The following is a 25,083-nucleotide window of genomic DNA, read 5'->3' as shown; positions in this document are numbered from 1 at the left end:
TCTGAGCAAATGTAATTTAAAATTCTCTTTAATGGTAACGTCGAGTTTTTAAATTACAATTTTGAAATTGCCGCTTTTAGATATGTGACATTTTCCTATCCCAACTATTTGGTTCCTGCAGCCTGTTCCTGGAATCACATGACTGGGTGTAGTTGGCCGTTGGATATTTGAGGTAGTCCTTGCAGTAGTGAAAAAGGAATTAAAGAGTTGTGAGTATTTGGGTGTATTATGTGGTATGGCTGTGCAGCCTTATTGTGGAATACACTCACAAAGACTGTCTTGGGTCCATTCTGGCTCATTTTAATAACCTTAAGATTAATCCTGGTACCTATGGCTTCGAGCAGAAAGGCTTGCACAAAGGAACTTAGTGTAAAGCATTTAACAGTACCTAACAATGAAATAAGAAAGCCACACAACACAAAAGAAAAGCAACATATAAAAGTAGATTATAATTTATGAATTTTTATAGTCCTTGATGAGCAAAATACATAGGAAAGTTCCAGAGGTACAGATTTTTAAAGGATTTATCACTGTTTATTTCAACCGCAAACAAACATTGGTCAATTTAAAGTTTAATGTAGTGGTCGTGATGCTGAAGATATAGGATGTAAAGATGCTGAAAATGGTATGGTTGCTGTAAAGTCAACGCATTGCTTTTGTGGTGATTCCTCTGTCCACGAGTAGTGTAGTGCAATTTTGGCCACAGAGTTCAGGGTCCCTCAAGGTACTCTTCCAGACCATAAAAGGCCAGCAGGGGCCGAGGAACCGATTTCCGTGCACAGCGGTCCCTATGAATACCATCATTGAAGGCCAGTGTCCTTCTTGGGCGGCCCATCTGGACTCTGATGACACTCCCTGATGCAGCTGACTGGGTGCAAGTTTTGGCTGTAAAGGATCGGTCCCTTGGGACGCACAGTGGCAGTTAGTGGTGATTCCTCTACCAACTTGCCAATTTGGGCTTCTTTAGTTTTAATGCCCCTGGTGCTCTCCCAGGGATCCAACCCCCTGACTGTTGGAGTCACTGCTTCAGTCCGGATCTGGCGGATATCTGTTCTCTGAGCCAGGCACAGTCCTAACTTCATTGGTCCAAGGTGCAGCAGGTGCAGACCAACCGACAGTGCAACCTCTTTTTGTGTGGTCCAAGGGTCAGCAGGGCAGTCCTTATTCAGTCCTTGCTCCAGTTCCGATGTGATGTGAGGTTCAGGGTGCCAAGAGTGCCATATTTATCCTGAAAATGCCCTGAGAGGACTCGTCACTAACCAATGGGTTAGCAGTTATCCCTCTTGGTGATGACTTCCTTGCTATGTGTGGCATCTGACAATCCAAGAGTGCACTATTCTGGCAACTGTCAAGATGTCTGAACCGTTACTGTGAGGAGCTTGGTAGCCCACCCTAGAGTTGTGGCTACCTGTAGGCTACACCCACAGGAAAACCGGTTTGGGAACTTGTTTCCCTGTCTGAACCTGTGTCTAGCCTGCCTGCCTGAAAAAAGGGCAGCCCCTCAGGAGTATTATTGCCATTTTCCCACCAAAGGTGGCTTCACCTTTGAATCTCCCCTTTTGGGCTAACACCCTGAGTGTCATCCTGCAGAGGGAGGGGGGGGCACATCTCCCTGCAGCAGGATACTACTGTTTCTAAGCCTGGGAGTTGTTCACAGTACTCTGCAGATGGGCAGAAAGCTTTATGTTGGCCAGTGCCCCTGTGAGGCAACTTGACCACCTAAGTCACAGAGTTACAGCTTTCTAAAAGTTGCTTTGCTTTAATAGTGACATTAAATTTGACCAGTTAATCAGGTCAGGTTTAATACCACAATTGTTTGATACCTTACAGTACCCAGTTAGGTAGTCCCATTCAGAAGTTATACAGGCTCACCTGCAAGCCAGTAACCCTGTTTTAGCCAATGGGGCTACTAATGTTTCCCCAGTAAAACAACTTTAGAGGTTTCTCTGCTAAGACACTTCTAAGCATACATGTCATACTTAATAATATACAGCTCCCTGTCTCTGGGCTCTTTCGGCCTTCCTTAGAGAAGACCTACATATATTGTTAAGGTAAGTGATGATTTTGCCATCAATTGTAATGGCATAGTCGAACTGACAGTGTGACAGCTGACCTTTCAATTCGCAGTGGCAGGCTTGGAGCCATTTTATAATTTGTCACACACAGGGTGGCACAATTGGGTGGACACTCTGCCTTATACTATGGACTAGGGACTTATAAGTAAGTATATTTTTGCAAACTGGGGATAGCCAATCAACATACACTTTGTAAAGGGTTAGAACACTGGCACCGAGGTCTGCTTAGCATGCCTCCGGGCACTCTCAGCATCGAAAAATCGGAAGCTGGTAGTCCAAATTGGGGGAAAAGTGTGGGAGGGGGTGCTGCAAAATGCCTTACAAGAGGTTTTCACTACCAGCACATGTAGAGCTTAAAAGTACATGTCCAGCGCTTTAGATACACTGCACCTTGCCCTCTGGGCTGTCCAGGGCACACACAAGGGGAGATTTGTATGCATTGAAAAGGAAGGTTTGGGTCTGCCAAAAGTTTTTTTTTTTCCAGGCGGTCCCAAGGCAGCTTAAAACTGCACACACAGAATGAAAAGCCAGCCTGAGACATGTTTGAAGGACTACTTATGTAGATCGCACAATAAGTGGTGCAGACCCACTAATAGCATTTAATTTACAGGGTTTGGGTATATGTAATTCCAATTTACTAGGGACATGTGAGTAAATTAAATATGCCAATTGGAAAAAAGCCAATGTTACCATGGTTTAAGTAGTGTGCACATGCACTTTAACACTGGCTAGCAGTTGTAAATTGAGATGAGTTCTAAGGCCAGCAAAAACGAGATCAGCAAAAATAGAAGGGGTGAAGGCAAAATGCTTTTTGGAAGACCACCATAAGGCTTGAAGGTCTACCAACCTCACTCTTGCTTGTTACAAAATGTAGGAATATAGGCATTAATGACATTTATTAGCAAAACATTAGATATCCTGAGTGGTTGTCGTATTTATGTTGCATGCAATATTTATAATGCAATTGTCGAATATGTGAATGTGAACACCTGCTGAATTGTACAAATGTTCTACATCAAAATAAACACAAGGATGGTTAAAAACATATTTGAATGGCATATTTCAGGAGTTTTGCACAAAACGATTAAATATTATATACATTTCCACTCACACAGAATCATACATGCACACATCATACACACACACACACGCGTACAGGGCTTGACTCCCCATATGAGACAACAGGAGAGCATGAAGGCTACTATTAAGGGTGGATGAATGGGAAATCAGATATCCAGGTCAACCAGCCATGAGGAGTGAACACAATTTTCTTGCAGACACATTAATAATTTGCCTGCAAATGCTCCTGGAGAAGGTCACACTGACTTTCTGCATTGCCTCTGTACATTTTGGAGCTGGTATGAAAACATTTCCCACTGCTGCTTTAACCCAGTCCTGCGCTGTACCCACATGGGCACCGGCACAAACAATCAACTCCCAGATGCAAATACAATCAGATATGCATAGGTGCAAAGGCACACACTTTACCTCCTCTAACCAACACTCATAGACACTCACCGACACTACTCCTCTTAATGCGTTATTCTCCAAGTCTTTAGAATGACTTTGATGTAATACCATAAAATGTTTAAAACACATAGTTAATTTAAAAACAATGATATTTCAGTTGTGTTACAGATATAATTATTACAAACACTAGAACACACAAAATACTTTTTCATTATATACCCTGTGCCAACACCACAGGACGACACATGCTCCTATAAGTTCAAATATTGAATCTCATAATTCAAGGCAGCTTCAAAGTGTAGTGACTGATGTGCTGATGATAACTAGTTAGAGGATTGTGGTCAAGATAGCATAGTGAGCCTTCTGGTTTTTAATGGTATCTTCTGGTTCACCAGAGCATTGCACACTATACAGAAAAAAAACCTAATACCTTCTCCCTAATTTCTTTCTGCCAGGTTCAAACAAGGAAAGAGATGTGTTCAAAAAGGCCTCCAGAAAGCTGTTTCAAACAGGAGTGTTTGCAGAGAGCTTGAGCCCCGAGGAGTGGCTGAGCGATGAACTCATCGATGAATTTAGTGATGATTCTGATGATCAAGAATCAGAAGAGCAGTTTTCTGGCGAGTTCCAGCTTTCTAAATCAGCACAAGTTGGTCAAGATATCAATGTAGTCATAGCAATCAAGAACCCAACCTCTGAAAAGAAGACTTTCAACGTGAAGATCTGCGCCTATGCGATAACATACACCCGTACTCCTGGGGCGACGATCATAAAGCACTCAGTCATTCTCCAACTCGCACCTAATGAAGGTATGGTCAGAGACTGTCCAGTCGCAGAACACACATGTCTCTTGTTGACTCAATCTTTCATAGTTACACTCCAGTAGAGCTAAGATGGAAAGACCACTAGAGCAAGATGTGTTCATATAAAGAATGCGGCAGATAAAAAGGGCATCAACCTCAAATAATTTTAACTGCCTAGAGATGATCAAAGGTAACTTGATTGGTCTTTATAAAGACAAAGTTTATGGGGCTCTAATGTAAGATAGTTAAAAGGACTGGAAAAAGGTTTAGTGAATTAGGCCCTTTTTCATTTTGAGCACTGACCTTTCAGTGTCACTGAGCACCCTAGATATGTTATGCCTTTATAGAGAGACAACAATTTATGCATGGATCTATTTTTGGCAGGTTGTCAAGGTACACTAAATTATGACACCCTCTAATGGATGTCGGATGAACGAGATAAAAAAAGTGGTCTGTTCTACATTCACATTCTCTCTCTTGTAGTACACAACACAACTAGGCAAATGAGACAAAGAAAGGGCAACATTAGGATAATTTCCTTATTCTGGAAGACCTTTTAGACCTTGACAGTTTATGAAATCAATATAGGACCACAATATATCAACATTCCTATTATACCTCACACAGCCCCTGAGTGTCATACTTCGTCATCGGCCATCCTTGCTCCCCAGAGCAGGGCCAGCTCACCTGTGAGTTCACAGAAAGCACATATGGATGAGGGTTGGGTGGGAATCCAAGAGGAATAAGAGCTAAAAATCTCAGGAACCTTTAATCAAGAACTACCTTTATTGTGTTCTGTTTATGCTGTTCTGAAGGAAACAAGTTGATTAAAGGCTGAAGCATGTCTAGAAGTCATAATTTCTCCTGCATGGGCCCATGTTTCAGCCAATGGGCCCATACAGGGTCTGCGGCTTTCATCACGACAAAGGACCCCTATTCCTTATATTACTTTGCAAGCATTTTATTCATACAGCAGGCATACACATTCAATACTCATTTGTAGATATCTTCTATCCTGCTAAGTAGAGGAACATTTCATCAGTGTGTATTTAGGAGGTCCCTACGCTAAACTAGGAGAAAACCTCATAGAGGAGTACATTTGTGGTGGCTCTGTAGTAAAACATTAGTCCAAGATTACACCCTGCTTTTTCACCTACTATGACATCTGTCTCTGATCAAAGGCTAACTGGAATCTATTATTCCACATCTAAGCTCAATGTAGCAATTTTATTTAGAGAAACACATGCACTTCATGTGGCAGAGGGGTCAAGCAGGATCAGGGCGGCTTATTCTCCTGTCGAGTAGGGTGCGGATGTTATCTGTTGCAGCGATCAGAGCTGTCTCTGTGCTGTGATTCGTTCTGAATTCTTATTGGAATGGGTCTAACAAGTTGTTTCTTTCCAGGTGTTTGGTGAGTTGTAGATTGATGGTGGTCTTGGCATCGGCAGGGAGCAGAAATTCATGTGTTCCATAGTCGGCGTGGTGTCATCATTGGTGATGGTGCAGGTGATTGATTCTTTGTGTACGATGACGGTGCCTCCGCTCTGTCTGTTGGTGCAGTCTCTTTGTTTCATCATTTAGCTGCAGGGGGTTTCCATGGCAATGTCTGGGGCTGCTGTGGGGGTGAGCCAGGTGTCTGTGATGAAAATCACGTTGGGGGCGATAGTAGAGATGGTGTCCCAGATTTCAATGGCTTGTTTGCAGAGTGATCTGGCGTTGATTAGGGGGCAGTTGAGTTGATCTGGTGGCGTTTCGGCATCTGGGGTTGGCATAGCATCATTCAGTGAGATGGGGGTCAGAGGAGGGGTGTGGAGCATGGTAATGTGAGGAAGTAGTTGTTGTTGTGGGTGGGGTTGATCGAGCAAGGGTTACCAGCTAAAGATGCACATAATTCAATACTCATCTGGGCCCATAAACATTCATACATCAGCTAGTAAGCACCGCTCAGATCAATTTATTGTGCTAATACCTGCGAGATGAATTTACCTCACCAATTCTTACCATTCCTTTTCGTCCGTACATAATTTCCTCTGATCAATGGACCTAGTTGTTAGCAGTATAGGTGTAATATTATCAAAGTAAATACTTTAAATGACCACTGACTCAAGGGAGTTTAAATGTTTATATAGTAAATTTCATGTGAACCAAAGAATACAAAGTACAGCTGGAAGACCGTTTCTTCAAGGAAGGAAAATCAAATTAAGTCAGCAATTTAAGACTAAGTTATAGTAATGACAGTACCTGAAAAGGGAGAAAACAGAGAGAGCAGTACATTGACATAATACACAGAATTATAGTTACCTAGAATGGTGTGGAAACCAACCCCTTGGCATAGGAGCTGGAAATGGGTCCCCCGGGACAGTTCAGGAGACAAAGGTTCAGGACAGGATTCAGGACAGGATAGGTGACCTCTTTTAGATCCTACGCCTGCGTCGCACCCCTCGCTGATACTCTTTTCCTCCTTGATTTTCTGCAATCTTCTTCTAGCTCTTTACCTAATTCCCTCCTTGATTCTTCCACGATGTTCTTCTAATTTAGCTTTAGCTCTAAGTTCAGTTCTTCTTTAGGATCTGCTCAATTCTCGGACAGCATCTCGGTCTCTCAGCATCTCTGCAGCACAAGCAATCAATCTAACTAACTAACTACCTCAATTATACTCTTCTAATGGTAGACACCACCCCTAAATGTTTCACGTTCATGAAATTCCTAATTCTGATTGGTCAAGCAAGGGGGATGATCATCATCACACCATGCTAAGTTTGAATATTTTTCGGAAGCTTATTGTTCAATATTCCCACCCCTTAATTTACTTTCCCGAGCTTTATTTCCCACCCGTATTCACATCTTAATCAATACAATGTATGCAATTTGGTGTAAAATCCTTTCCGTTCACAGGACATCATGCTTGTTCCCAGGACATGTTGCTGTTTTCTTTTGGAGGGCATTCACGGCTTTGCATCGCGGTTCCAGACTTCTTACTACTGCGCATGTGAAATAATCACATGGTACACGGGCTTCAGTCCAACTCGGAGGCCCAAATACGAACTAATAGAGAGGTCAAAGAAAAGAATATTAAAATCAAAAATAAATGATTTCACTGTATACCACTTATCTCTACTCTAATCCCATTTACTTATAAAAATCTTTAGCATTAGCATTTTGAAAACAACTGTGCAGCTGCAAAGATTTCCCTCCAAGCGATAGTACGTCATACTACGTAGATGCAGTAGACGCATGCTCATCGCAGAGTCCCACTTTTAGCAGCTATCTTTAGTGACACACATATTACTTGTTAGTAAAACACACAGACAAGCTTCCCCTAGATTCAAATGTACGAATTTTGGTGCAGATTAGTATTTGCAAACATAATTAGTAGGGAGTTATGAGTTATTTGAGACGATTGCTTTCGAGAAAGTCTCTTTTTATACGAGTCCTTGCTCCATCAGGGTCCAGGGCACGGAGATCTGTGGCGATGTACCTGTGGGAGTGAGTTTGGACAGAGTTCCTGTCACTGGGAGTGTTCCAGGCGTGGATGGGTGCACTGCAGACGGGCTTGACTTTGGCACGCCAGTTGCATTCCCACTGTGCAGCTGCATTGCACCCTCCATTAAGTAGACCTAGGAGGCGAAAGGGGCTGTCTGATAGGTGAGAGGGCAACGGGGCAAATGCTGAGCAGAGGGGCGAGAAATGAAGTGAACCGGGTAAAGGGAAAAGAAGTAAAAAAACAACAGAGGAGAAAAACAAAGTACGATCAAAGCCTGTTGCAGCCCATAAAAGTTTATAATTACAGGAGCAGTAGGTGAAAACACGCAATGTACAATTAACAGTCAGGCAACAGAGTCACACAGAGTGGAGAGCAAGACCAAGGTGGTCTAGGGCTTTTGAATGGAGCCGTGCTGCGGCCTCCATTAAGTAGCCCTGGGAGGTGGGAGTGGCTGTCCGGGAAGTGGAACGGCAGGGGGCAAAATACTGCACAGAGGGAAAAGAACCAGAGTGAACCTTGTAAAGAAGTCATAAACAATAGGGGAGAAAAACAAAGTACAATCATAGCCTGTTACAGCAGATAAAAGTTTACAACTACAGGAGCAGTAAGAGTAAACACGCAATGCACAATTAACTGTCAGGTAACAGAGTCACACGCATTTTCAGGCAGTTGTGCCATTGTTAAAAATGTTTTTCCAGTAATACAGTTGGAAAGAAAATAGTAACGATACTTGGCAGGAGGACCGGGGCTTAAACTAGATAAAAGGTCGTTGGAAGACCGGCATTTGTTGCCATCACTAATTTCCCACCAGCAAATCAGATGCCAACTTTAGCACATCTCAATTCCTTCTTCAATCTTTTCAATTATTCCTTTTCTTTCTTTCTCGTTATTGAACTGCAAAATCGTCATCTTTTTATATAGATCTCCTTTCATTTCCTCTAACTGTATCTCATTGTATTTTCACTTCTTTCCCTTTTCATTTACTGTATATCTCTTTCTTTTCTTGCAACATTTGAACCATGTCATTATTGCTAAAACTAATAATGTTATTCCTAATATTGGCCGTATTATTTGACCTATTATACTATTACCTATGTAAGAAAACCAGCCCCCTATGGTAGTGATACTATTTGCTAACTTCTTCCATACACTGTCAACTTCCAGTAGTTTCAAGTCTTCCTCCAATTTCGTAATATTTTTAATATATCCTCCAATTTCAACACTTTTATCAGGAATGTAAGTGCAACAATGTTGCACTTTCAGCATTGTACAGACTCCACCCTCTTTTGCCAATAATATATCAAGAGCAAGTCGATTTTGCACAACCATAGATCTAATTGCAACCATTTCTGTATCAATCATCAAGAACCCTCCAGCAGTATCAGTCGATAGACGGTCAACCACTGTAGATAATTGACAAATTTTACGTGAGTTTTGAATTAATCCCACTGAAGGTATCAATGCACTGAATATATCACCTACTATTTCTGAAAAACGAGCTCTCTTCATACGTGTTAGTTCTTTTGCGTTTTCATTGCTTCCAGTGATTCTTTTCACATGGTACACTTTTGGTTATACTATTCTAAAATAGCAACTCCGGTACTAATGATCATGCAGCCTAAAATATGCTTTGTCGCCACATACGTAATAAATTCCAGGAAATACTGGATCTGTTCCACCTTTTAGTTCCCATCCCCCAATTACTAAAAAATTATGTTCTCATCCACTGGAACCAATAAATACATTGTTATAGACAGTCTTTAATCTATAGAGGCAGATCTTCCCCTTCTTTTCAAAGTCCAGGGACATAGCAGCATGAGTCTTGCCAGTTGTATACATATTTTCTTTCTCAGCCCACTTAGGTATCTGAGGTTTGGGTTCAGAAGCCCTTCTTTGGAAGTCCTGTCTCCTCTGCTCAACTAAATTCAAAAATATATTTTCTTCTTCGCATAATTTACATGTTAAATTGTGCTTGTGTGCTTCAGCTATATCTATTGTTTTCAAAGTTAGAATATATTCTCCCATAAATTGTGCATCCTTAGTACTAAGAACTGGGTTCATGTTCTTTCGCATAGGAACCTCAGAAAAAATCACATCTACATTAGAATGATAATACTGTAACTTTCCTGTTCTATAAAACAAACATGCTAAATATGCTACAAGAAATACAATAGGTTAAGGGAATATGGTGATATGTTACACCTTCTGCTACTGATGCTGGTAATTTCATACACACATAACAATCACTAACTTCCATTGTGTCTACATATTGCACTAATAAATGTGTGAATACATTTAAAGCAGTGTCATTATTTGTCAAAGGGTGGTATACATCTAGCTCATCTGGATCTTCTAAATATACTCTATTTCCTTTAATGTTAGCTAACCTTTCATGCGTGCTTGTGTCATTCTTTTCTTTTGTAACCATCAAATAAGGAATGGCTACTGTCAGTACTAACCAAATTACGAGCACAAAAAATATACTACATATACATATTCTACAACATCTTTGTACACAATTTTGTTTCGGTTTTCAGCAGCCCTATCATCAGCCATCAGCCATCTTGGGCTAAGAAGATTTCTCTTCTTTAATTCTGATTGATTTTGAAATATACATTTCTTGGGAAATTTTCAAGTTGGTCTCACTTCTTCGGCAATCTGTTCTGCATTTATTTCTTCATCACTTTCTAAATTTAAATCTAAATTCTCGAAATCTTCAAGAATTACATAGGTCCATTCAGGACCTTTGAACTTATTGTTCAATACTTTTAATCTTTGACTTCTTCGTTTGGGCTTTTCACCAGATGTCCAAGACTGACTAGAAATTTTGTTTACTTGGTCAGATTCTTCATGAACTGTTTTGAAATGATACTTTAACCTTTTCACAACAGTTGGCCAGTTATCACCTCTTCTGACCCTTTTTGCTTGTACTGCACTGTCACGGTCTTCAAGCATTCTTTTATTTTCATTAAGTTGTGGCACAATTTGATAGTCTTCGTTCTCAGAAACCTTTTCTAACAGACCCTGTCCTGGGCTTATTTTTACAATGTCCTTTTCTGACTGGATGCGTCCTTCTTCCCTGACTTGACCCTGTTCAGGTTTTATTTCATTTTTCTTTTCTTCTACCTGAACTACTTCTTCTTTTACTGTCTGATCCTGCACTTTGGTTTTCTGCAACCCAAACTTGTTCTTCTAGACCTATCTGTCCCTCCTCAGACTTGTGAATGGTTTCATCTACCTCCGTCTGAGTAGATTGTTCTTTCCTTGTCTGTTCCTGCTCAGGTCCTCCAACAATTGTATTTTCACCTTCCTGAGCATGTTTTTAAAAAAAAGTTTTTTATTAAGTACCTGGTACGATAACAATAAATACATTATATAATAGAAAGTCTGACATAAATAGGTTCTTACGATATTAGTCATAGATAATACAAAATCAGGTGTTTCTTAATCCAATTATATACATAGTACAAGAATACATACATTTAGGAAGCAGTTCATTAATAAATATTTGAAATATTTAAAATCTGGATACAGCTCTGCCTTACAGTTCCTCCAAGCCTTAAGGGGAGCCCATACTTCCAGCCCCAGCTTCCTTATCTTCCTTCCTCTCCGACTATATAAAGCGGATTCTATATTATGTATCCCCAGGAGTCTAGACAACCACAGCTGAAACGTGGGGGCCAGGGCGTCTTTCCAGCTCCCCGCTAACATTATACGCAGAACAGCCAGACATAGAAACACAAAGGCTTCTTCCTCCATCTTCAAACCCAAGTTGCTGTCAATACCTATTATCATTAGGGTAGGGGATAGGTTGACCTTTCTACCTAGCAGCCCCTCCCAAAACTTTTCAATCTCTTCACGAATTGTGCTTAGTTTATTGCATAGATAAAACATATGTACCAGATTAGCAGGCCCCTCCAGACACCTTGGGCATTTATCGTCATCCCTCTTATTCCACTCGTATAATTTGGCAGGTGTATAATATAAGTTAAATAAAGTTTTATAATGTTGTGTCTTTAAATTTGTGGATCGAAAAATTTTCCCTGCCATTTGCAGTGCCTTATCCACATCCACATCTGGATCGCCTAGTTTCAACATCCAAGAAGCTTCGACTTTTTCTATATCATCTTGTAGACTTAATAAAAGGGTGTTATATACCAATTATATTTTTATCCCCCCGCCTAATAGATAGTCAAGCATATTAATTCTGCCAACTGGAGAGATCCGAGGTCTGATACCCATTAAAGTATTATGTATTTGTATATATTTAAAGCTTTGATTATCTTGTATACCAAATTTCTGTTGAATAGTGCCAAAGCCTAGCATTTGCCCCCCTTCCAAGATGTCCCCTATTCTTATCACTCCTTGCTGTTCCCACATTCTCCCCTTTCTATCATAACTAAATTGAGGAAATAGGCTTGAGTTCCAGAGGGGGTATAATAGTTTATTTTAGGGACTCCAATTGTTCTTTGGATCAGCTTCCAGAACTTCCAGACACTATCCATTAATTTGTATCGCGTTTTTTAAAAATATCTTCTATCCGTTCTCCGCAACAGAAGCCCTTTAGCTTCCCTACCCAGCATTAGTTCAAATATAGATGGAAGAACCTGATTGCCATATGGGTTATCTGTCTGATTTTTAGAAGGCTCAAATAATATTGCCATTTGGCTAATCAAACAAGCTCATTGATGAAATCTAATGTTAGGGATAGCCAGCCCGCCCTTCGCCTGTGGCTGAGAATGATATTTCATGGATCGTCTTATTTTACCATACTGCCATATGAAATTCATGAATGTTGCCTCTATTGATTTCATTAAGCCTTCATCAATCAGATAGGGAATGGAGCGAAAGACATATAACATTTTGGGGAGCATAGTCATCTTCAATACATTGGCTCTCCCTATTATAGTCAAATGTAGAGCATCTATTCTTTTTAGATCCGCCATAATTGTTGTTAATAACGGGGCAAAGTTGTCTTTTATAATTGCTTCAGGTACAGGGCTCACTCTAACCCCCAGATAGACTGCTGATTCAGTACACCTTTTATCATTCATTACGATATTACTAGTGCAGACTATCTGGGTCTTGCTTTCATTTAACATATAACCAGAGCATCGTCCAAATTCGCTAGCGATCTCTCTTATACTACTCATAGCCCTGCCTGGTTCGGGGGTAATTATTGCCAGATCGTCGGCATAGGCCAGAAGCTTGGTCTCAAATCCATTACTAACTATTGATCTAATATTATCACAACCTAGCAGTCTTTGAATTAACGGGTCTATATACAGAGCAAAAACAATTGGTGAGCAAGGGCAGCCCTGACGTGTCCCCCTGGAGATAGATATTCTTTCCGAGCTACTGCCCATTAATTGGATTCTGGCCGCCGGCTCAGAGTACATGGCCTTAATGGATCTTATTATTTTAGGTCCAAAGCCTCTATATTCCAATATCCCCCATAGATACTTCCAAGTGACACGTTCAAAGGTCTTTTCTGCATCAAGAAGGATCATGGCCATCCGTCCCCCAGTGGCAGCCTGCACATCAAAATGTGTAATAACCCGCCTGATATGCTCTGTAGTCCCTCGACCTGGGATAAACCCATGCTGCCACGGGGAGACCAGACCGCCTATGATCCTTCCCAGCCTTTTGGCCACAAACTTTGCATAGATCTTGGTGTCAGTATTAATGAGGGATATTGGACGATATGATGCAGGACTCTCTGGGGGCTTCCCTTTTTTATGAAAAACTATAATATTGGTTTCCTTCCATGAATCTGGAATTACCCCAGAGCTCATTATACCGTTAAATAAGTCCAGAAGTATCGTGATAATCTCATTCTGAATACATTTGTATACTTCTAGCGGAATGCTATCGGGTCCAGCAGCCTTCCCAGTAGATAAATCTTGTAATGCTTCAGCAACCTCCCCCTTTTCAAAATCTTTCTCCAATACCTCTATATCCTGGCTACCGAGATGAGAGCCCAAATCTAAAAATTCACAGCTACCTGCATCTGGCAGCTTCTCTTCCTTATACAGATATTGGTAGAAGCGTTTAAAAACATTTAATATATCTTCTGGTTCTGTATACATCCTTACCCCCTCTTGTATATTTGTTATTGTATTCTTTTTGTTTTTCTGTCTAATCCGGAGGGCTAGCAATTTTCCTGCCTGTTCTCCTGTATCATAGAGCTTACCCCTATTCGTCTGATATTCATCAGCAGATTTTTGAGCTATCCCTTTATGTATCTCTGCTTTAATAGATATAATCTTCTGCTGGATCCCGGAGATCTCTTTCCCCTGACTAATATGCAACATATGTTGCTCCTCTGCATCCGCTAGCTGACCCATTAATCTCTTATTATCTTCCCGCTCTTCTTTCTTCACTCTAGCTGAAAAACGTATCGTTTCCCCTCTAAAAGCTGTTTTAAATGCATCCCATACAGTATTTTGGGATGCACTGTATCGGTTCATATTAAAATACACCTGGGTCCACTTCCTTATATGTTCCACAAAGTTAGGATTAGCTAGTAGTTTCCTCTCAAATGTCCACTTTGTTTGTTTCTTATTTAAGCTATCTGCTGGCAGCTTCAAAATTAATGGGCTGTGGTCCGACAAAGTTTTTGGAAGCTTCTCAATTGTGGCATTCTTAATTTCTGATCTGGTAATCATAAAATAATCCAATTTAGTATACTTACTAAAAGGGTAGGAAAAATAGGTAAACCATGGTTTATTTGGCTTTTTACTTCCCCAAACATCAATCAGCTCATGTGAATCCCTTAGTGCTTTTAATGCGCGATATACCTTGGGTTTACGGCCTACATAAGTGGTATTTTTACCAAAATCAACCGAAATATTAAAACCCCCGCATACTATCAAGGGTCTTGGACAATTATTCAATTCTATTTCCAGCTGTTCAAACAATTCGGGATCGTCCTGATTCGAGCCATAGATTGTGCATAATTTGTATCCCACACCCAGTTCTACTAGTGCCCATCTTCCAAGGGCATCTGACAATTGGCGTTTAGCCCCCCCCCCCCCCCCCCGCCTGATTTAGCCAGAATTGCAACCCCTCTAATGTTAGATGTCTGGGTGGAGCAAGCCAACAAATCAAATCCTCTAATATTTAATAAATATCTTTTTGCCCAAGGCACATGGGTCTCCTGTAAACAAACTAAGTCTAAATGATTTGACCAAACAAACTGTCCAAGCCGTTGCCTTTTCCTCCAGTCATTCAGGCCCCCAATATTCACCGTACCTATCCTAAGCCTCCCCATTTTCCTCTGCAAAATGGCCACACCCTATTTGATTCAATCCAACACCTGTTTTATATATCAAGCCTATTTCCAAATTACCATTCAATACCAGGTATTTCTTTTCTCCCCTCCACCAAACACCCCCATCCCAGCCCATCCCCCCCAACCCTGATAGCCCCCAACCCAAACCAATGTCTCCCTCCCCAACACCCACAACTCCCTCCACCCTGTTGAAGCGCTCAGACCTTGGTCTGTGCATGTGATGTATACAGCACTAGCGGCCTGGGTCCTTCTAAATCAATCACTTATAAATTTATGTTGCCCCATAATTCAAACTCATCAAATAACACATATAAAAGACAAAAAAGCACGGATCCAATCTTTTATATGGTTTAGAACTATCCCATATCCTATGTTATTACGTATCATCTTTATTTGTCCAAAGCATCCAAGTATTCTCCGGCTTTTATTTCCGATGCAAAATACCTTGTGTGCCCATCATGGATTACCTTGAGTTGCGCCGCATTAATAAGATAAATCTGAATATTTTTCTCTTGAAAAGGCTTTATTAGCTGTCTCAGCCTCCAGCGTCTCTCTACAGTTGAGTGACAGAAATCAGGCCGAACAAAAAAAGAGACCCCCCCCCAACTGATCTCCTTGCTTCTGGTCTAGCCTTTTCTGAAATTGCCTGTCGCAAAAGGAAATTGCCGAAGAATACAAGAATTGCCCTTGGTTTGTCCCCCTCCTTAGGTTGAGCACGAGGTTTAAACGGAGTTCGGTGTGCTCTTTGGATCTCCACTGCCCACTTCCACTCTGACATCTCCGGAAAGGCCGATTTAAAAAGATCGATTATATATGCCCTCGTATCCTGTCCCTCCTCCCCTTCGGGGATCCCCAGCACCCTGAGATTATTCCTCCTTTGTCTGTTCTCAAATTCTTCCAGCTTCCACTGGATATCCTTGATTTGAGCGCCTTGAGCCACCGCCTGAGTTGTCGCACTGGCCGCTTCTGCTTCAGTTGAAACTATTCTTTCCTCTAGGTTCGCCACCCTGTCGCCCACATTTGTGCATGCCTTGGAAAGTTTCCTGACGACCCCCTGCATCTTTCTCATCACGGCCTGCGCCTTCCGGCTATCCTGACGTGTTTCTTCTCTATGAGAAAGGATGGCCTGATGTATTACCTCCAGAGTGGGGGAAATTTTTCCGACGTCAGTCGGTGATTTACCTGATAATGGAGTATCAGACGAATAATCCCAGCTTAAATCCTTTTTCTCCCGCCTCTGTATACCAGGACACAGATTTAATTAGTTTTTTCTGTTACAGGGGGATCTGGGTCGCTCTCCTCAAGATCTGACTCTAAGTTACTGGCCCCTGGCGATGAGCTTAGACCATCATCTGACCACTCTGCCCCTTCTGAAACAGAGAAGAAGGCATCACTGGGCTCCTTATCCACGTCAGTTCCATTCTTAACCCCTGCCAGCGGACCTTTTGCCAGAGTCAGACTATTCATCTCCAATGCTGAGGGAGAATACCAAGATCTCTTTCCATCTTCCTCAGCTCCATTGGATATAGGAGCTTCGTCCTGCATATCTTTGCCGTTTACCATTATTTTCTGGCTCATAGTGATAGCCATTGCCTCTGTAGTATCATAAGGGGGAGGAGCCGAGGGTAAAGTCGTAGAACTTGATGTATCTAAACTGACCCCCCCAACAGGGGCATCCCTCTCGCCACCAGCATCAATGTCAAGGCGGGGACCCTCACCATCAGATTCAACTCCTTGACCCTCTCCATTACCCCCTGTGACCTTTGTACTCGGGATCACTAGGGTACTTCTAAAAGTTCCAGAGAACCTTGCTGGGCTCACCTCCTTACTCCGCTTCTGCCTCGTACCAGCTTTCTCCGTCTTTCCCTTTGCTGCAACCGCAGCTGTCACCGTCTCCATCTCCATCCGTGGCTCCTTTCCCCGCATCAACAGATCAGCTACGGAGGGGCCGACTGGACAATTCTTTCCCATAGCCCCGCCTCTCCCCCTCCTCGGCGGGTCCGATGCGAAGGGCTGACGCGTTCCCTCGGACGTCCGATCCGAAACATCCAGGCACGCCAGAGCCTCTCCCCATGGTCCTCGAGCTGCCAATGCCTTAGAGCCGGGTGGATTCGCGATCTTCGTGGCCATACCTCCACTAACCAGCAGCTGAAGCAGGTATTTCCGTACAGAGCGTTTAATTAATCGGGATCCGGACTTGAGCAAAAAAGCCCTGAATCTGTTGGAGCTGCTCCGTGTACCCAACATAGGAGGGGGGGGGTTATCTCCCAATATTACCGATAATTCGCTGTAGCAAAAGATCCTATGAGGGGCCTAATATTAAAAAGTTTGACCCAGCATACCCCGCCAGTGCTGCACTCGGCCACCTAAGCGGCCACCATCTTGCTCCCACCTCATCCTGAGCATGTTTTTCTATACCTATCTGGTCCTCACTATTCTCCTGTCTTTCTGACCTGGTTTGGATTCATGTTCTCACAATTACTTCACGTATGTCAACCACTGGTATCCAGTCATCCTGACTTGTGCTTGGTTGTTCTTGGTCAGCTACTTCAGGATCGGATATTCTAGATCCTTCAAATGTACAACCTTCTGCAGCCTCAACTGCTTGAGTCAGTTGGAGTCCTTCCTCGTCAGGTGCTGGTACTCTCTTATTATGGCTTGTATGAATCCAATTAGGCAAGCCTGCACATTTCACTGCTGTTGTTGTAATTAATTTAACCTGATGTGGTTTTCCCCACCTGGGTGCTAGGCACGACTCTCGAGTGTGAACCGTCACCACCACCCAATCACCAGGATTCAGATTACGTGCTTGATTCTGCTGCCTGGCAACTGTGTCTTCTCCACCCTGGTGGGAGATATAATGCACTAGGTCAGCCAGTTCTTTGCAATAGTCCAATACCAAGACATCAGATATATTCAACAGCTTGTGTCCTGGTATACATGCCTGCCTCATTGCTCTTCCCATGAGTATTTCATGGGGACCCAACCCTGTATTCCTGCCAGGAGTGCTTCTGAGACCCATCAGAGCAAGAGGTAAAGCATCAGGCCAGTCCAGTTGGGTGGATGCACATACCTTTGCCAGTCTCACTTTTATAGTGCCATTTATTTCTTCTACCACTCCAGAAGCCTCTGGGCGGTATGCACAGTGCAGGTTTTGTTCAATTTAAATGCTTCACAGATTAGTCGAAATATTTCATTATTAAAATGAGACCCTCTATCTGATTCCAAGGTTACTGGAAAACCAAACCGTGGAATCAGTTCTCTCAACAATAGTTTGGCAACTGTTATACTGTCATTTCTTCTAGTAGGGTATGCCTCCACCCACCGTGAGAATAAACAAACTATGACAAGTATGTACTTCAAACCTCTGCAACATGGTAATTGGATGAAATTTAATTGTAGCCTTATAAATGGACCTTCAGCTTTTCCAATGTTTCCGGTACTAACCACCACTGTCTTTCGACCTGGATTCATTTGTTGACAAATTAAGCATCTCTGGCATAGAATCTCTGCTACACTCCTAAACCTTGGGTTAAACCAATACTGTCTAAAGAGTCTGATCATGGCATCTCTGCCTATGTGGGTGTCTCCGTGATACATCCTAGCAAATTGTGAAAACATACAGTTTGGCATTACTGGCCTGCCATCTAGGTAAACCCACACATCCTATTGTGACCTTTTTTCGCATCCTTCTTTCACCCTTTCTTCCTTTTCTTTTAATTCTACCTCCTCTTGTAGTCTTCTTACTTCTTCCCATGTTTCTAATCCTGAGAGTAATATAAGTTGGCAGCTGATTCCATTTGTTTCAATTTTCTTGTTCACTGCCATTTTATATTTGGCACAGTTTTGGCCAACCTGGTCAGCATACCTATTACCAGCTGTCACATAGTCATTTCCTGACTGATGTGTGGCACACTTGACCACTGCCACTTCTTTTGACAATTTTATTGCTTCAATGAGTTCTTTTACGAATTTTCTATTTTTAATTGGGGATCCTGAAGAAGTCAAAAAATCCCTCTGCATCCAGAGCTGGTCAAAATCCTTCACAACCCCGTAACCATACAGGGTATCAGTAGAAATGGTTACTTTCCAATTTTTCCCAATTTTACATGCTTTAATCATATCACCAATTGGGCTACTCTTGCAGATTTGACTCCTGGTAAATAGGATGCTTCGACTATTCCAGCCAATGTACACACAGAGTAAGCAGCACTTAGTCCTCCCTCCTCATGGCGCATACACGAGCTGTCTACAAATAGCTCATGTTCAGCATTCTTCAATGGTTCTCCCTGTATGTCTGGACGGGTTTTGGTGCAAAGTTTAGTCACATCTAAACAGTTGTGTTCAACTTCATCTCTCATCCTTCATCTCTCATCTCTTCTCCATATACATCTGGCAACAAGGTTGCTGGGTTTAGAACGGTACAACTGACTATTGTCACATTTTCAGCACCTAATATGATTATTTCATACTTAGTCATCCGACTAGGGGTAAGATACTGAGTTTGAGTTCTTGTCAACAGAATCTCAACTGAATGTGGAACATGCACCTTTACCGGATGTCCCATCACAATTGACTCACTTTGTTCTAGACTTGTGCAGGTTGCAGCTACTGCTTTCAAACAACCTGGTAAGGCTGAGGCAACAGGGTCCAAGTAGCGGAAAAATATACCACTGGACGTCACATCAAACCATGTCTCTGGGTTAAAAATGAAAGTTTACAACTATTCCTTCCACAGAAAAACAGTGCACATTCTTTTGAGTAATCAGGCAAACTTAAGGCAGGAGCTTCACACAGACACTTCCGTAATTTTTCAAATGCTTCCATACTTAATCATCCCATTCTATTGGATCTTTTGCTCGTTTCTTGGTCATTTGTATTAGGGGTTTGGCTAGCAAAGTAAACCCTACAATCCACTGCCTACAGTATTCCACAACTCCAAGGAACATTCTTATTTCTCTCAAGTTTCAGGCAATTTCATCTGTCTTATTATTTCTATTCTTTCGAGAGTCACTTTTCTCATTCCACGTTCTATTTGGTGTCCAAGATATTTGACTCCAGGTCTGCAAAACTTCAATTTTTCAGGGGACACTTTATGTCCACCATCAGCCAAATGATTTAACAAGGCAATTGAATCAGTAACACAGTCATCTCTTGTTTTTGAAGCGACCAATAGGTCATCGATATACTGCACCAGGACTGACCTACTCGGCAGCACTAAAGTTTCATGACACTTTTTCAAGATTTGGTAAAAAATTGAAGGACTTTCAGTATACCCTTGAGGAACACGATTCGAAACGAAGATACGATCCTCAAATTTAAAAGAAAACAAATACTGACTATCAGGATGCAACGGAATGGAGAAGAAAGCGTGGCATTAATCAATTACAGTAAACCATCCTGCTTTCCATGGTATTTGGTACAGAATAACTGCTGGGTTAGGCACTACAGGGCAGCATGGTACAACAATCTTGTTGATTTTTCGTAAATCTTGAACCACCCTATATTTCCCATTGGGTTTCTTAATGCCAATTATAGGTGAATTGCATGGACTGCTCATTATTTCTTTTAGAATGCCTTGTTCAACCATTTAATCAATTTCTGCTGCAACACCAGCTTTAACTTCGGGACTTATTTTATATTGTCGAGTGTTTGGATAGACTGCACCTTCCTTCATGGTTACTTCTGTTTTGTTTGAAACGCCCCCTACTTGGATTGAATCTCTTGATAGGGGTAAGGGTAGGTTTAGAATGTCTTCTGTTGTCACAGTAGAACGGGTAGCACCAGTGTCCAACAAAAAGGTAATAACATTTCCTTCTACTTTACCATCAATATATGGACCTGAAATATATACCGGTAAGGACAAGCCAAGTACGCACTCCTCTTCCTCCCCCCTCAGGCACCGTCATTGGTCACTGTCACTGAAATAATTATCCTGCAAAAGAAATTGTGATGTTACAGAATTTTTCTTACCACTTCTTCCCTGAAATCTGGTGTCCGCACTGTACTTGGCCTGGTTCACAAAATTTGGCATAGGGGCAGGTGGCAACTGACTTTGTAGATTTACAACCTGCTGCGGTTGGCTCATTATCACCTTATTTTACGTCTGTGGATGTACATTTTGATTTGGGCAATTATTATTCTGAATATTTTTACAACCGTTTTTCCAATGCCCCAATTTTACGGACTCATGACAGGGAAACTTTTTCTTTGCCTCGCTACTCATTCTTGCCCTTAGGTTTCCCCCACTATTTTCACCTTGGCCTTGCCCTTTTCCTTGATTTCCTGTCTGACTATTTAGTTGGAGTTCCTGCTGTTCTGCTAGTTTTACTTGGGCCCACATCACCTTCTCTTCTAACTTTCTCGGTCTATTGTCAATTTTGTCTCCGCAGTACTTTGAGTATTTGAGTATATCATCTATCGACCTTGCTTGCCAACACAACATACGTGTTGGCGAATCATGTCTCCAATTTCTGGGTTTAATCCTGTCACAAATCGATATACAAAATGTCCCATATCTTGATCACCGATATTCTCAAATCCGCTATACTGCTTAAACACTTGCAGCAGTCGTTCATAATAAGTATGTACAGACTCATTTCTATCCTGAGTTGTTATGTCTATTTTTACCGAATCTGTTTCTTTCGGAGGAATTTTCCCTTTCAAGAAAGTGATTACCTGGTAATATTTCTTCATTACGTCTTCTGAAGGAGCTCCTGTTTTCTCATCTCTCGGTTATTCATCACTAGGCCAATCAACAGTAATTTTACATTCTGTCCACAAATCTGCAGGTACCACTATGTCAAACAGACCATCCAAATCTTTTAGCAAAGCCTTTGAAACCTTCACAAATCTCTCAACGTGCCTGTACCTTTGAACTGTTTTTCTCTTAGCTTTGGGAAATCATTAGTAAAAGACAAAATACCTTGTCTAGTCCATGGAACATGTACATATCCTCCTCCTGGTACCTCTCTCATGGGACATAATCTCTCGACCTTTCATGGTTCTTTCCACAGATAATTGTAGGTTGTTCTATTTTCCTATGCTTCTTCCTTTTTCCTCATCCATCTAGCTTTCCACTTGTCTAGATAACCCCATTTTTCTAAAATAGTCATTAATGCTTTAACTTGTAATTTTCTTCTGGATACATTCATATTTTCTAAATCCTTATCACTGAAGTCTGCTCTGTATGGTTTCTGTAATACCTTGGATTTCCCAATCTCGATGCCCATTTCATGGGCTAGATCTGTCAATTTCTTATGGAATACTTTTGTATTTCTAGTGATACTTCTACAAATGAACAGTAGTCCCACATTTCCAGCTATCATTTCTTCCAATTCTACTTTTAATTTGTAAATATCTAAAATTTTCAGTGGCTGTTTTGGCTTGTCTATTCCTTGTGCCCACCTTTCTATTTCTTCTGGCGATACTATTGTGGCACTCTTGACTCCTGTTGAAGTCTCTATTTGTACTTCCTTTGAACAAATAGGTGTAATTCTCCTTGGAGTTTCATTTATCTGTCCTCTTATTGGTAAATCCATTAATGATATCACTAATTCACATTCACTGCCTTGGTCATCAATTATTATTTTCTCCTTTCTGGGTTCAATTACAGGTGTGGACATTAATGGAGGTTAGGGGCAGATCACTGAATCCCCATACAATGGAACAACTGGAACTATAGTCAATGGTATGGTTAATGCTTTGGGATGGTGTTAGAAATGGGGATCTCTGGATGGCTAAGGCTTGCGCCAAAGCCAGGCCGAGACCACCACTCTAGTCAGGGCAAGGGAGTTACACGCCAAAGATAACCCCTGCTCACCCCCTTGGTAGCTTGGCACGAACAGTCTGGCTTATCCTGGTGGCAACGCGTAAAGCATTTGTGCAACACACACACACACAGCAACAACATACTAGGCACACCACAAAAGGAACTCCACACAAGGTTAAATATAAAAATAGCCTTTGTATTATCATAAAACGCATTAGATGGTAATCACATAATATACACTGTGCCAACTGGCACTGGGCAATATTTACAGGTTATTATACACATGACAGGGCCATGTGGGCCACTTTCAGAATCATCACTTGGTGAAAATAGTAAACGTAAGAACGTATCATAAATATAGACCACAGCCAGTAATTACTGGCAAACACTATATTCAGCATCATCCTGTAGCATAAATAATATCATGTACCGTATCACATTAGGCGCAAAATATATTCTGCGCCAACCTCATAAGCCTAAACATAGTAGACCATAATCTCCTAAACATAACTCGCATTAAGAAATATTTTACTAACATGAACCACAGTAGGGAGTAACTGATACCTAAACCACAGTAGAGAATGAAGACTAAAACATAACGTAGTAGGCAAAACCTCATAATCATAAAATCACATCTAGTAGCATAAATCAGGGTGCATACAACATACTATATAAATTACATTTCCTAGCACCACATAACTCACACTAGGGCAGGGGTCTTCAAACTGTGGGGCGTGACCCCCAGGGGGGCCGTGGAGTGATGCAAAGGGGGTCGCGCCTTCCCAGTGACACTTCTGCCCAGGCCCAAGGGCTTCAGCCCCCCCCCACACTTCCCCCGTCCTGTGTCTCAGCCCGGGCTGCTGCAGTGAAACTTGAGCTGCTGGGGGCTCAGCTGGGCAGTGTCTGGATTCCTATCTCCGGCACCCCCGTGTTTTTCACAGGTCTTTAAAGACCATTTGCATTTTTACATGCCTTTGCAAACTGGTTACAGAGGCTTAGGTTTTTTTGCTGGTTCCAGTACCCCCTGGGTCCCCACTGTGCCTATTCCTTACATTTGGATTTTACATTCACTGCTATAGTGTGAGAATGCATTTCATGGAAAGGAATACAAAGTTGGCTTCCTGGGGGCGCCGTGTGTGAAAGTTTATTGTGCTTTTGAAGCACCTGCTGCAGTGTTTCTTTCCCCGGCAATTACCAGGCCTCACATAAATGTCAAGATAACTTGCGTGATTAATTATCTTCCTGGAGAGAGATCAGAATTTTGTATAGTTGAGGTTTTGACTTCGGTGATGTTAGTGCAGAGGGTTAATATGCCTGCTGCAAAGAACGTGTACCAAGTAGATTACAGAGTGCGTATGATGTGAACAGATCAGCAGGTTACTGCTTTCAAAAGAGACATCCTTTTGTTACTTGCAATTTATAACTTAAAGTCCTAATATAGAATAGTGAGCTATTAACTTTCATCCTAGAACAGCATGCACACTACAAAGAATACATTATTAGACCATTAATTAATGTTGCAAAAAGGGTTAATTTGGCTAGAAATCAATTCTTATTATTAAAGGAAACTCCCAACTAGGCTGTTTCTTTTTGGACTCTGAGTTTGTGCTTCTCCACACCAAGCTCTCTTGAACTATACTGCCTACCAGTATGGATGACATGTGACTCCTATACTTTTAGTCCTTTGGCTTATGTAACATTTCTTATACACTTATTTACACACTTATGATTGATTGTCTCTGTGTAATGTGTGTGTGATGCAAAGTGCTTGGACACCCTACACTGGTATGAGTGGCACTATATAACTAATTCAATGCATCTGAGAGTGTGGGGTTATGGAGACTTGGTCACTGTTAAAGGGTGCTAGTGAGAAAATCCGTGGTGGGGGTGGTCATTGGGGGGGCACCAACAAACATTGTTGCACAGGGCACCACCAGCACTAAAGCCGGCCCTGGGAAGTATGCACAGATAAGCGCTGAAAATACCGCTTTAGGTGACTGCTTTTTTTTGTACCGACTGGGCCATCAAAATAATCTGCTGGTAACCCTAACCATAGGACTGGAAGTTTGTTGCAGGATCAGCACATTATTTATTTCCTTCACCCTCGATCCCCGATTAATGCCGCAATAGTTTAACTTAGATCTTAACGCCTACGCCCCCGTCAATAACATGCTGAGTTACTTCATGGG

General features: G+C 41.8%; 1 protein-coding gene across 1 annotated transcript in view; it reads left to right on the top strand.

Moving 5' to 3' along the window:
- LOC146812206 (protein-glutamine gamma-glutamyltransferase E-like) overlaps nucleotides 1-25,083 on the top strand; it is a 189,924-nt gene that overhangs the window by 28,503 nt on the left and 136,338 nt on the right. Inside the window, exon 4 of the mRNA XM_085615144.1 lies at nucleotides 4,001-4,351. Coding sequence (XP_085471270.1) covers nucleotides 4,001-4,351 — 351 coding nt within the window. The remainder of the gene's footprint in view (nucleotides 1-4,000; nucleotides 4,352-25,083) is intronic.

Source organism: Triturus cristatus, chromosome 7, assembly GCF_964204655.1.
Source record: "Triturus cristatus chromosome 7, aTriCri1.1, whole genome shotgun sequence".
In the NCBI taxonomy this organism is placed as follows: Eukaryota; Metazoa; Chordata; class Amphibia; order Caudata; family Salamandridae; genus Triturus; species Triturus cristatus.
Note: the sequence above shows the minus strand (reverse complement) of the source record. Positions and strands in the feature narration are given on the sequence as shown.